This window comes from Peromyscus californicus, unplaced genomic scaffold (genome assembly GCF_007827085.1).
Source record: "Peromyscus californicus insignis strain IS unplaced genomic scaffold, ASM782708v3 Scaffold_7__1_contigs__length_154581171, whole genome shotgun sequence".
NCBI lineage: Eukaryota > Metazoa > Chordata > Mammalia > Rodentia > Cricetidae > Peromyscus > Peromyscus californicus.
The window spans coordinates 61340366-61353796 of NW_026294595.1; the positions used below are offsets into that span (position 1 = coordinate 61340366).

Genomic DNA, 13431 nt, shown 5'->3' on the forward strand with positions numbered 1-13431 from the left:
ACTTGGTGGTAGAGGCAAGAGGATCAGGAAAGAGTTCAAGATCAACCTCAATTGCAGTTGAGTTCAAGACCAGCCTAGATGACTTGAAACCCTGTCTCAAAAAAAGAAAGGAAAAGAGAAAAGAAAAGGAGAAAATACCTACTCACCCCAATTACACACTATTCTGCAACATTAGACAGGAATTCATCACCTACCTAATAATTTTGTGTTTGACCCCATATTGCTCATTGGAATTTCTTCCCGGTCAGGTTTCTTATCTATATGGAATTAGAAAGTTATTCAAATCAAAATCCAATACTCCAAGATCTATATTAAGTAGACATTTCTCTCTGGCATGCCATCCTTCCCTGTCTTTATTCAAATAAAGTTTTACTCAGCACATACTATTTGCCAAGTACTAATCACAGCCTACAGTTATAGGAAAGCCCTCACAGAACTTTGATCCCTTTCATACAGAAACCTAAAGACAAGAACATTAAAGAGGCCAGAAGACAGCTCAGTAGATAAAGGTACTTGCTGCCAAGCCTGATGGCCTGAGTTTCATCCCTGGAACCAACTTGTGGAAGGAACTGATTCACACAAGTTGTCCTCTGACCGCCACATATGTACCTACACACCCAAACAAATAAACAAATTAAAAGTACTTCAGTAATCTGAGCTATGACATCTCAAAGCCCCTTTTGTCTTAAAATTATGAGGGTCTAGGCTGGAGATGTGGCTCAAAAGTAGGTAAGGCATTAGCCACCAGAAATAAGACCTTAGATTCAGTCCCCAATCACATACACAGGAAATAAATGAGGATGCAAAGGACTTTTATCGGTGTGGAATAAATACACATTACTATATTCAGAAATGTAAACAACTAACCCACTTAGAAATAAATGTATTACCTATCATAAACATCTTCAATTTAAAAGGCACTATGAGTGGCTCAGCAGATGAAGCACTGGCTGTGCCAGCCTGGCAGCCTGAGTCTGATCCCCAGAAGCTACGCAGAACTGCAAGAACCAGCTCCAGAGTTGTCCCTGAGCTCCACTGAAAGCCACAGTATGGGTGTGCCCACAACATGTACACAATAATAATAAATTTTAAAGACAAAGACACCCAAGGTGGGGAGCACTGTCTAACATTTTTGTATACCTCTTAACTTTGATTAATAAGCATACTCCCATAATTTTGGCACTTGGAAGGCAGAGGTAGGGGATCACTGCAAGTTCCAGGCTAGCCTGGTTCTATATAGTAAGTTCCAGGCAATTGTAGGGTCCATGGCAAGACCCTCCTTCAAGAAAACCACAAAAAATAAATGAGTTAGCCTGTCTTGCCCTAGAATGGAACATTACTCATATAGGAATCTGAAATGTCATGGCATTGTCTCCCCGCAAGATAATGGTTTATAGAACAATGCAAACGTTATAAAATTAACAGATTTTAGTATGTATGTGTATTTTAAAAACACATTTGTATCACCACTTATATAATCATAAAAGCCATTTTTTAATTTGATATTTCTATTCTTAACACCTTGTTTTTTAACTTTTCTATTATTACATTGTGTGTGTGTGTCTGTGTCTGTGTGTGTGTGTCTGTGCATGCGCGCGTCCATCCATATTAGGACATGGATATAGTGGTCAGAGGACAAATTTCAGGAGTCAGTTCTCTCTCAGGGATGGAATTCAGGTTGTTAGGCTTAGAAGCAAGTGAGCTGACCTGCTTAGCTACCTTGATGGCCCTAGAAAAAGCCTTTTAAGTATTGGGAAGTTACCAGACTCAGAAACATGAATTTGATTTTCTTTGGGTTTGTTTGTTTGTTTTAGAACAGGGTCTTATTCTACATCTCAGGTTGGCCTAGAACTCCCTATGTAGCCCATGCAGGCTTCAAACAAATGGCGATCTCCCCGCCTTAGTCTTCCAAGTGCTGGGATGAGTCACCACACTCAGCCAAAATTTTATTGTTTACTCAGGTAGCAAATACTGTCAGTTTTTTGTTGGTGGTGTTTTTGTTTTGCTTTGAGACAAGGTTTGTTTGTTTTTTTGAGATAAGGTTTCTCTTTGTATGTAACCCTGGTTGTCCTGGAACTCAATCTGCAGACCAGCCTGGCCTCAAACTCACAAGAGATCTGCCTGCCTCTGCCTACTGAGGGGTGAGATTAAGAGTGTGCACTACCACCGTCCCGCTTTGGCCTCAGTTTTTTAACCAAAGCGATAAGGTTTCCACATTTACTTTTGTGGAAATGCTTGACAAATAACCATGTCTCAGCTGCTTCATAAAGTAAAATAGTACTCTATAAAAAAATAGGTAGTCTAATAAGCTAACACCTATAGTCTGCCTCAAGACATCCACAGTGGCTCCCTACACAGCACAAGTGCTGTACATGTCCTCATTAGCACTACACATCTAAATGATGTGCGTTTGGGGGTATTAATGTTTACAGCTCCATCAAGGATGCTCCTGAATGAAGATGGCTTTTTATAGAGTATATGGCAATGAAAATCACTTGTTCAGATCAGTGTTGCTACCCTCATTTATGCTGAGCAGCCAGTAGCAAGCACCACTGTTTCTATGCCATCGGCACACATGTCCAAGAGTTTTGGAGCCCTCGTACCACACTCCAAAGCCATGGGTCAAATCAAATCATTAAGGTAAAAAGGGTTACAGTACATAATTTCAGTGAAAGAGAAAAAATATATACAAAATATATAATTCATCTATGGTAAAGTGGTTTAAAAAGCTCTAATTCAGTTAGGGGCATAGAACACTTGCCTAGAAAGCCCTGCATTCAATCTCCAGTGCCACACAAACACAAAAACACAAGCACACACACACAGAGCTATAAACTAAAACAGCAATTAGTGGTGCTTTTCTCTAGACACTAGAAATAACAGACTTTCTAGTTGTCAGTAGTTTTTAATTTTTCAACTGGAAAAGCACTAATAATTAACCAAGCACATTAATCAACAGAACACAAAAATTTAAAAGAGGAAGAAATGAAACAGAAAAACTATGCCTCACTCTCTAAGTCCACAGGCAAATAGGAGCCACACTCAAGCTCACCAACTGCTTTGATTTTGGTTTTGTTTTCTTTTTTTTTTTTGGTTTTTCGAGACAGGGTTTCTCTGTGTAGCTTTGCGCCTGTCCTGGAACTCACTTGGTAGCCCAGGCTGGCCTCGAACTCACAGAGATCCGCCTGGCTCTGCCTCCCGAGTGCTGGGATTAAAGGCGTGCGCCACCACTGCCCGGCCTTGTTTTCTTTTGAGACAGAGTTTCATGTCGCCAAGGCTGGCCTTGACATACTGATCCTTCCTCCGCCTTGGAGTCCTGGACTGGGATTACAGGTGTGCACCACCACACCCTTCCCTGTCTGTTTTAATTTCTCAATTCAAACCCATTCTCTTACACATTATAATCCTGAGGCAAAGCATTACTCCAAAGCATTATTCAGGGTCTAGCTCATTTTAGAAATACATACATACCCCATTTCTTAGTTAATACGACATTAAATAATGGTGGGAGCACCTCTTGTTTACTATACCTGATTTTTGGTTCCGGTCAATGAGTGGGAGGGTGCTATCATCATATGAATGGCTGCTCTGGCTTCTAGATGCATTGTTTAGATTCACCTGGAGGCAAACAAAAACATAATATCATAGAAACCTGAACATACCCACTTCTTTCTGTCCCCTCCTCCTAACCATGCACCTCCTGCTTCAGAAGCTCTTAAGGACCATTGATTTCCTTCTCCATGATCACCTGTCCTAGCGCTTACTCACACATTTTTCCCCTAATGGGCTTAAATCTCTAGGCTCCTATTGACAACTATGACTCTTCAGAAAAAGAATCTGAGGCTAGGTAGTAGCACTTATCTATCTATAAGGCTAGTACTTGGGGATTGGAGGAAGAAGAATCAGAGAATGGTAAGCACATGGAAGGGTCAGAGTACATCATCTCTATTCACCACCACCAGCATGTACTGCCATGTTCAACGTCGAGAGAGTAGAACAATATCAGCAAAAATAAACTGTGGGCACCACTGTATTAAGAGGTAGTATAGCAAATATCTGAAAGACTTGGGTTTAGTATGATAGTCAATATCAGAGGCACTAGCTAAGAACCAAAGGAGAAAAAAAGCCAACGCTTTGGTGAAGAGTATTGCACCTGGAAGTCTGACTTCTTCCAGCCTTCTTTTTCCAGTGGCTTCCGAAGTTCCTTATAGCCCCAGATTGTCTGCAAGACAAGAGCTGCTGCCCGGACTTCCTTTTCTGAGCGATTCCTATAAAGGAAAGTAACACCATACAAAGTTTGGCTATAAGACCAGGGAATCTTGACCCTGTACCCTCTAAGAAGTGGTTCTCAACCTTCCTAATGCACAACCCTTTAATACAGTTCCTCATGTTGTGGGGAGCCCCCCAACATAAAATTATTTTCATTGCTACTTCATCACTGTAATTTTGCTACTATTATGTATCATACTGTAAACACCTGTGTTTTCTGATGGTCTTAGATGACCCCTGTGAAGGCGACAACCCCAAAGGGGTCATCATAGGTTGAGAACCACTGCTCTAACAGCACAAGAATATAAAAATGTAAAATGGGTGAAAGCAAATTTTCTCCAAATTGTATATTCTGTTTGAAACACTGACATAGACTAATTGGATGTGTAAGAGTCCATTATCAATGTACAGACCAACATTAAGAATGAAAACAGACCATTATCTCTCTACATGTCACAGGGTAATATAAGGGGAAGTAAGCTCAGAACAGAAGAGGACAGCTCCTTTCTGAAAGCTCTTCTCTCATACTCAAATTCTTCCAGCTCCGATTAAATATAAGCTCACCCTGATTTGTTGATCAAGACCAGCTTCTCAATACCCTGGGTCTCTCGAAGCTTTTTGGCAGCTTCCAAGTTCTCAGCAATAACTTCATTGATGGTGTTCAAAATAGAGACCACAGTATCTTCAGAGAAATTCCAGGAGGAGTTCTGCTGACCTCCCGGCAGATTCTTTACCAAGTTAGGAATGGCATGTTTGCCTATAGCAGCAAGACAAAAGGAACACGTGTGGGGAGAAACGTCAGTCAGGTCAAGGGGAGCCTTCCAGTACATTTTACAGTAATCAGGTCAAGTGTGAGCTCGAGTCATACAAATCAACTTCATTATCACATGAGATTATATCAAAGGGGCAAAGGACACGAGACAGCCGTGAACTCACTGCCCGTCCTCCTTCCTCAAGTGCAGTAAGACAATGTGATGCTGGATATCGAAATACACTGTCTGGTCTCTTCACACTAATGAAAACAGTATGTTCAGTACTATAATATGATAAGTCAGTGGGACAGAGTTCTTTATGAATTTAAAAAAAATCAACAACTTGGGCTCTGCCACTAACTAACTATGTTAATTCTGGGCAAATGGAAAAAACAGAAAAATTCTTAACAATGACTAGGGAAAGAGAGAAAAAGCAGATATTCAACAAATAATAGTGGCTATAATGTTTTTGAAGAACCATCACTTCTTGCTTTTTTAAGAACCACTAAACCATGAACCTTCACCAATACTCAGATATATAAACTAAGGAAGAGTATAGCATCCTTCTCTTCGATGACATCAGCAAACGACTAAACATTTGCTGGAATCCAGGCACTGTGCTAGGCACTGATTCAAATCCTTACCAATTAATTCTTTGTTCCGAGCATCCACAGCCAGGTTTCTCAGTGCCCCAGATGCCGCTTTCACTACTCGTTCATGTTCACTGGTCAGGAGGTCAGCTATGGCAGAGAGAGCCTTCTCTTGACGCAGAGCAGAGCGGATGTATCGACCATACTAGGAAGCACATGGGAAGCGGTGAGAAGATTACAAATGGCAGCAAACTAGTTATCTAAGTTCTTTATCTCCAGATCCATTTTCTCAGAGGTACTCACTGTCCAGCGCCCAGCACACAAGTTCTGGATAGCTCCAGCAGAGGCTTCTAAGATGGCAGGCGTCTTGCTCTCCTTAAGGAGTGAAATGTATATTCGCACCACTTCTGGCTGAAATAAGAGTTCATAGCCTGTACAAGAAAGGGCAAGACAGAAGATGCTCATCGATGCCTACAAACCAGGCTCTGGCTGCCTACCGTTCTGCATCTCCATCATTAGGCTCTACATCTCTTTCTTCTTAGGTTTTTGTTGTGTCTTTTAAGACAGGGTCTTGTAATGTCACACAGACTGGCCTCAAACTCATAATCTTCCTGTCTTAGCCTCTCAAGTGCTAGAGTAGCCTATGAAGTACTAGGACTACAAGCACGTACCACCAGGTCCAGCTGATTCCATGCCTTAAGGATAACTAGTGTAGCCTGAAGCAGTGTACACACTTTTAATCCCAGCACTTGGGAGGCAGAGGCAGATGGGTCAGTGAGCTTGAAGCCAGCCTAGTCTACAGAGAGAGTTCCAGGACAGCCAAAGCTGCATAGTGTGACCCTATCTCAAAAAAACAAAGCAAAAGGAGAAAAAAAACAAAAACAAAAAACCCTAAAATAACAACAACTAGTCCATGGTAAAAACAGAATAGACATCAATCCTATCACATTCAATTCCTTTCTCCTTCCTCCTTGACTTGTACCCCATAGCCAACTTAAGCCTTGTTTTCACCATGAGCAATCAGGCTTAATGATTCAACCTCTCAAACAAATTATTTCTAATTTAACTCAGTAACTCACCTCACCATGAATATAACTAAATGAAAGGGACAGCCTGAGATTTAACACCCTTTAATTAAAGTCTTCTATATTTATGGAAAGCTAGCAAATTTATATTCATTGATACAGTGGCTCCAAAATCCAAGCAGTGACAAAGAGATTTTCTTCTAACAGTAAGGTCCAAAAACTACAGTGAGCACTTACTGGCTAAGTTTCTGTCTTTTCTTTTCTGAGGCGTTCTCTCTCTATATATTCTAATCAGGCTATGAACTCACAGCAATCCTCCTGCCTCAGCTGCCCAAGTACTATTTGCAGGCATTACCATTACACACAGACTAGCTTCTGACTTGAGACTAAATTCTGTGAATTTTCCCAATACTTCAACATCACTTCAAATCCAACAAGTCAGAGACAATTATTAATACAGTGCATAAAATATGTTACATATGCAAAAACTATATCTGAGATCTCTGGAGACTGAGAAAAAGGACAACTTACCTCGAGCAGGACTAGTTCTTTTAGGGAAATCCACTGTATCACTTGCTGGATCCTCTGTGGGCTTTTTCCCTATAAAAATGGGGGAAGGGTAGAGAGAATTTGGTAAAGAACTTTTAAAGGAAGTTTTCACCTCAGTTTTTCATCCTTTAGTCAGAATCTTCAGATCAGAGATGCAGCATCAAAACAGGCAAAAGAAGGGAACCCCACACACACCTGTCTGAACAGGTGTGATGCAGAAACAAGGGGCAAAACCAGGCAGTAGATTGGTACAAAAAGGATAACCACTTTTACTGCTATTAACTGAATTCTGATAACAGAGACTACTGTCCAGAAATAGCATGTCAAAGCCACAACCCAGCTAAACTTATTTCAATGCTTTTCCTCAACTAAATTTTCCTACATGCATCCACAGGAAAGGGTTAGACAAGGAAATACTGGGGAAGGCAAAAACCAAAACATGCACATTAGAAGGAGACAAGTGCCTTAAAAGATTGCACTCACCTCTGGAGAACCACTCATCTTCCAGTGCATCACCAAGGTGGAAAGCGAGGAGAGAAATGAAGGAAGAAAACGCAGGAGAAAGATGTCAACAGCATCATGGGCAAGTTCACAAGAAAGCAGAGAAAGAGGAGGAGGAAACGAGAGGAAGGCCCCAGATTAGTTGAGCTCTTATCCTTCACTGCCCCAGTGCCAACACACTAACAACCATCACTGTCATCACATCACCACCATCATCACCACCACCACCACCACCAAAATCAAAGCATCTAGACCAAAGGAAGCAGCAGCAGAGCAAAAGGACAAGTCTCCACTAGGTAGACTTCCAGACTATTTGTAAGTACCTATAAGGCTAAGTGTTCCTCCTGTCCCATATAAAGAACAGGAACTAAGACTCACCTTTGCCCTTCTTGGCCCCAAAGCAACTAGCAGCATGTGGCCCAGTATTATTAGCCACACTGGGAAGTGCCTCTTGGTAACGTTCTGCCTGTGGGATTTCACGGTGGACTTGATATGATAAGTTCCGAAGGAGGCAAACACAGTTCTCCACAAGCTTACGGATACAAAGCAAAAGGTTCAATTAGAAAAGAGAATGCCTATGACGACTGTCAAGAAATTGTCTCCATAATTTGAATATTAAAATATCAATCCTAAAATGCATAACTCAATCCATCTCCTCTCAGGTCCCCTTCTCAGTGCCCCAGGCTCCTCAAAACGCTTGTTATCTTCAGGCTAACAGCAGGTCTAATTACAGACATATAATGGCTTCTGCAACTACATAGTAATGCAACATATGTAGGTCATTGTTTTCCCTACTTAGAAAATGTATAGTTGCCTGGCAGTGGTGGCGCACATCTTTGATCCCAGCACTTGGGAGGCAGAGGCAGGTGGATCTCTGTGAGTTCGAGGCCAGCCTGGTCTATAGAGCAAGATCCAGGATGGGCACCAAAACTACACAGAAAAACCCTGTCTTGAAAAAAAAAAACAAACAACAACAACAACAAAAAACAAAAAGAAAGAAAATGTATAGTCTAGAAGGCTACTAAGCAGCTTTAATATATATGGGAGAAACGTGTGTGTGTGTGTGTGTGTGTGTGTGTGTGTGTGTGTGTGTGTGTGTAAAGAAAACTATCTTTGAGCCTGGAGAGATGGCTTAGTCACTAACAGCACTTGCTGCACAACAAGCCAGGCATGAACTTGAATGTACCTGTAAACCCAGTGCTATAGGAACAGAGACAGGATTGCTAGGGCATATTTGCTGCTAGCCTAGCCAAAGAATACAACCTCAAGGTGAGACCTTGCCTCAAAAGAATAAAGTGGAGAGTGCCTGAGTGATAAACAAGGACACTAATGTTCTCCTGGCCTCTCCTCTTGTATACATGTGTACATACATACACACACACACACACACACACACACACACACACACACACACACACACTTCTCTTCTTCTAAACTCAATGTCCATTTTAAGAAGAAGGGGTTGGCCTAAGTATTTTGTATTATCTGACAGCCTGAAGTGGTAGATCTGAAGCACAGTTCCCTTGTGAACAAAACTCACTCACTCATTAACTTACCTTGCTGTCTGAGTCCTTCTGCCCAATTTCTGCTTGAACAATGAAAATGAGAGCATCAACTAGGCCATCACATTCCCGGAGTTTCCGGCGAGCTTCACTCCTCTCTGAGCTTACATTTCTAAGGGAAAACACAAAGTTCTAAAGATGACTCAAGTCCCTCAAGTCCTCCCTCTGATATCTTTCTTCATCTCTATCTGAAGCTTCCTTAAACCTTTTCTATCCAGCACAATAAGCAGTTAACACGCAGTAAAAGCAAAGCATTTATGGCTGGAAACGGACTGACAGTCTGTCTTCTAAACTGCTTACAAGCTTGGAGTCAGGTTGAAAATGTATACCAGGGGCTAGAACAGGCAATCAATACCCAGCACCACATGGCAGTTCCAGCCCCAGAGGACCTGACACCCTCTTCAGGCCTCCTCAGGCACCAGACACACATGTAGTGCACCAATAAATAAGCAGACATAACACCCACACACTGCTGGGCAGTGGTGGCGCATGCCTTTCGTCCCAGCACTCGGGAGGCAGAGGCAGGCAGATCTCTGTGAGTTCAAGGCCAGCCTGGGCTACAGAGCGAGTTCCAAGAAAGGCTCCAAAGCTACAGAGAGAAACCCCGTCTCAAAAAACAAACAAAAACACCCATACACATTTAATATTTTTAAAATGTATACCACAGTCCAAAATGGTAGTCCACACCTGTAATCCTAGTACTTGGGAGGCAGCAGCAGGAAGATAAAGTTTGGGGCCAGATCGGACCTATTATAAAGCAAAACCCTATCCACCACTTCCACCACCAAATACAAGCATGTGTGTGTGTGTGTGTGTTCATGTGCACTCATGTGTGAATGAACATCAAGGGTAGGGATATAGCTAAGTGGTAGAGAGCTTCCCCAAGCATGTAGAAGGCAATGGATCCAATACCCATCACCACAAAATGGGGGCTTGTGGGAAGGGCACACCAACATCAGTAAATCCAGACAGAAGAGTCATTTATTATATACAAGTACAAATACAGGGAATGACAAGGTACCTAATTTGAAATACAGATAACTGAGACAGGGACTAAGACCCACCCAAGTCCATAACTAGAGAAGAACCTGGTATGTGGGAGGTTCTCAACAGGTATTTACCTAAGTAGATGAACAAAGTCAGAGAGGAGGAAGGAAGGGAGTAAATACACGAGTAGGAAAACATGGTGCACACAAGAAAGCAGCAAAGGCAGGTAGGCTGAGGTCAAACACACCTCAGAATAGAAGCTTGAAGTAGAGAAGAAGCTTGCCTAGGAAATGCAATGCCCTCGATTTGGTCACCGTACAATAAAACTATAAAAAAGGCGCAAACAAAACCAAACAGACAAAAAACCCTCAACTTCTAATTTAAAAAAAAAAAAAAGAAAGATATTATATCACCCCTCAAAAAGTCAATATTGGGATGCATGTGTATGTGTGATATTGAAGATTGAACCAGGCAAGCACTTTATTTACCACTAAGCTACACTTTACCTGCCTCCAGACTACTCCCTTTTTGAGACAGGGTCTTACAAAGTATTCAGCTAGCCTTGGACTGACTAGCATAGGCAGGCTACTCACTCAGCCTCAGACAGGTTTACAGGCCTGCATTACCAACCCCAGCAAAAATTCAATCTTTGTAATCTCAAAACCAAAACCCTTCACTTACCTGAGGCAGCCAGCTGTGTTGGTGAGCACTGACTCCCATTCAATATGCCGTGGCTTACAGTCTTCATTAGGTTCTCTCTCCCAACCAGAATGTGGAATGATCACTTCATCTGTCAAGGCGTGCAACGCATGGTCCACAATCTCCATTTTGATTGAATCATGGGATGAGAGATTCCACAGGGTTCCTGGCAGGGTCAAGTCAGAGAGTTCTCTAGCACCCAAGACAACTGTGTCTGAAGAGTATCAGAGCCCTATTCTATTCCTTCTTTATTGTCCTCAATGATCACAGATATGTTCTATTATAGAGTCTATATGACTCCATGTAGTGTTAGTCAGGCTTCTTTCTGCTTATGACCCACGGTAAGATATATTTTATTCTGTAGTTCAATACAGACACACAGTCATGAAATAAAGCTTTACAAAACAGTATTTACTATAATCTATGCTCAACAGTCTACACCAGTTTCTCTACCTCAGCAACCCGGTCACTTTGGTTCACATAATTCTTTGTTGTGGGAAGTTGTCCTGTCTATTGTTGGATGCTTACCAGTTGACCAGTATCCTTAGCCTTTATTTTTTAGATGCCAAGGACTCTCTACCCCAACCCAAGTTATGACAGCCAAAGCAACTCCAACAATGGAGATGTCCTCTGGGGGGGGGTCAAAATATCCTGCCATTCAAGAATCAGTAGTATTCATTTTTCTTCCTCCTGGAATGATGATTATGGTCCACAAAACTGTGCTTACTTCACACTATGGATCACCATGTACAATCTGGAAAATTTTCATTCTAAATAAAGGACCAGGCGCTCAGATTTCTAAATGGAACATGCAGGTTGAGTCAAGACAAGCACACATTTAAAACAGATTATAAGGTTGTAAATAAACAGCAATTGACAATTCTGTGTTTGGAAGACAAGTTCCTCTACCACTATAGTTGGTCAAAAATAACAGAATGTGGGCTGGAGAGATGGCTCAGCTGTTAAGAACACTGGCTGCTCTTCCAGAGGTCCTGAGTTCAATTCCTAGTAACCACATGGTAGCTCCCAACCACCTATAATGAGATTTGATGCCCTCTTCTGGCCTGCAGGCATACATGCAGACAGAATGCTATATACATTGTATACATAATAAATAAATAAATAAATCTTTAAAAAAATAAATAGAATGTGCCAAACATGATGGTGTATGACTTTAACCCCAGAACACAGGAGGCAGAGGCTAGTAGTGGATCTCTGTGAGTTGAATACAGCCTGGTCTACATAGTAAGTTCAAGGACAGCCAGGGCTGTATAGAGAAAGACCCTGTCTTAAAAAAAAAAAAAAAAAAAAAAAAAAAACCAAGAGAAGGGGGCTAGAGAGATGACTCAGCAGTTAAGAGCATTTGCTGTTCTTCCAGAGGACCTGGGTTCAATCCCCAGCTCCCACCTAGTGCCTCACTGTAACTCCAGCTCCAGGGTACCTGACACCTTCATACCGACACACATGCAGGCAAAACACCAAGGCACATAAATACAAATAAAAGAAAAAGAAAACACACATGCATGCAGAATGTCTCGGGGTTGCATGTGTCATGTGTCGTCCAATCAAATCTGCTTCACAGATTTGACCCAAAGGTCACTACTTCAGAACCTATAATCAAAAGGTAATGGACTGGCCAAGCATGGTGGTGCATGCCTTTGATACCAGCACTTGGGAGACAGAGACAAGCAGATCTCTTCGAGTTCGTCCAGCCTGCTCAACATAGTGAGTTCTAGGCCAGCCAGAGCCACCTAGTGAGACCCTGCCTCAAAATTAATTAACTAATTAACTGAAAGGTAATGGACTAGAAACCTCTAGATCCCTGCCTCTCTATGAAGTAAGTGACTCCCAACCTAGCACTCACCAGTAATGACTTCAGTCAGGTCCATATCTCGAGCCTTTCGGAGCAACCGAACCAGGGCAGGAACACCATCACAGTTCTTTATGGCAATCTTGTTATCTTGGTCACGTCCGAAAGAGATATTCTTGAGAGCTCCACAGGCTCCAAGGTGCACTTCCTTTTTGGGATGGTCTAACAATCCTACCAATACCGGGATACCCTTGAGCTTCCGCACGTCAGTCTTCACCTTGTCATTGCGATAGCATAGGTGCTGCAGGTATGCAGCTGCATTGGACTTAACAGCATCCAAGCGGAAGCCTAGCATGGCAATCACCTCTGGCAGCTCAGGCTGTCTCCAGTTTGGAGGTGGGGGCATTCCCTTTCGTAGACTATCCAAGCTTGCTAAACTTCCCCGCTCATGCTGAGCCAAAGGAGCCCAATAGTACTGATCCGGTGGCACCTCCTCACCAATCATGTCTTCATAGCTCCTACAGTTTTGAAAAGAACCAAGAGCCAAGCAGTTAAATCAGGCTCCTTAGACATTCCTGTTATCCATTATCTTCAAGGAAGGATTAACCCCAGGTCTACATAGAGATCATATATCTCCTCTGTATGATCAATTTTAATAATTTTGTGTGTGAATGTAAGTCTTCTCAA

At 42.1% G+C, this 13431-nt stretch overlaps 1 protein-coding gene across 9 annotated transcripts in view; it reads right to left on the reverse strand.

The window, feature by feature from the left end:
* Ctnnd1 (catenin delta 1) overlaps positions 1–13431 on the reverse strand; it is a 54624-nt gene that overhangs the window by 4505 nt on the left and 36688 nt on the right. For 6 of the 9 annotated variants that reach the window (XM_052722929.1, XM_052722923.1, XM_052722926.1 and 3 more), the window contains 12 exons: positions 12799–13262; positions 10917–11100; positions 9243–9360; positions 8065–8218; positions 7669–7686; positions 7168–7236; positions 5915–6042; positions 5666–5816; positions 4834–5026; positions 4154–4268; positions 3531–3618; positions 195–257 (listed from right to left, as the gene is read on the reverse strand). In XM_052722929.1, the coding sequence (XP_052578889.1) occupies positions 195–257; positions 3531–3618; positions 4154–4268; positions 4834–5026; positions 5666–5816; positions 5915–6042; positions 7168–7236; positions 7669–7686; positions 8065–8218; positions 9243–9360; positions 10917–11100; positions 12799–13262 (1745 nt within the window). The remainder of the gene's footprint in view (positions 1–194; positions 258–3530; positions 3619–4153; positions 4269–4833; positions 5027–5665; positions 5817–5914; positions 6043–7167; positions 7237–7668; positions 7687–8064; positions 8219–9242; positions 9361–10916; positions 11101–12798; positions 13263–13431) is intronic. The other 3 variants (XM_052722924.1, XM_052722927.1, XM_052722928.1) reach the window with 3 other exon arrangements.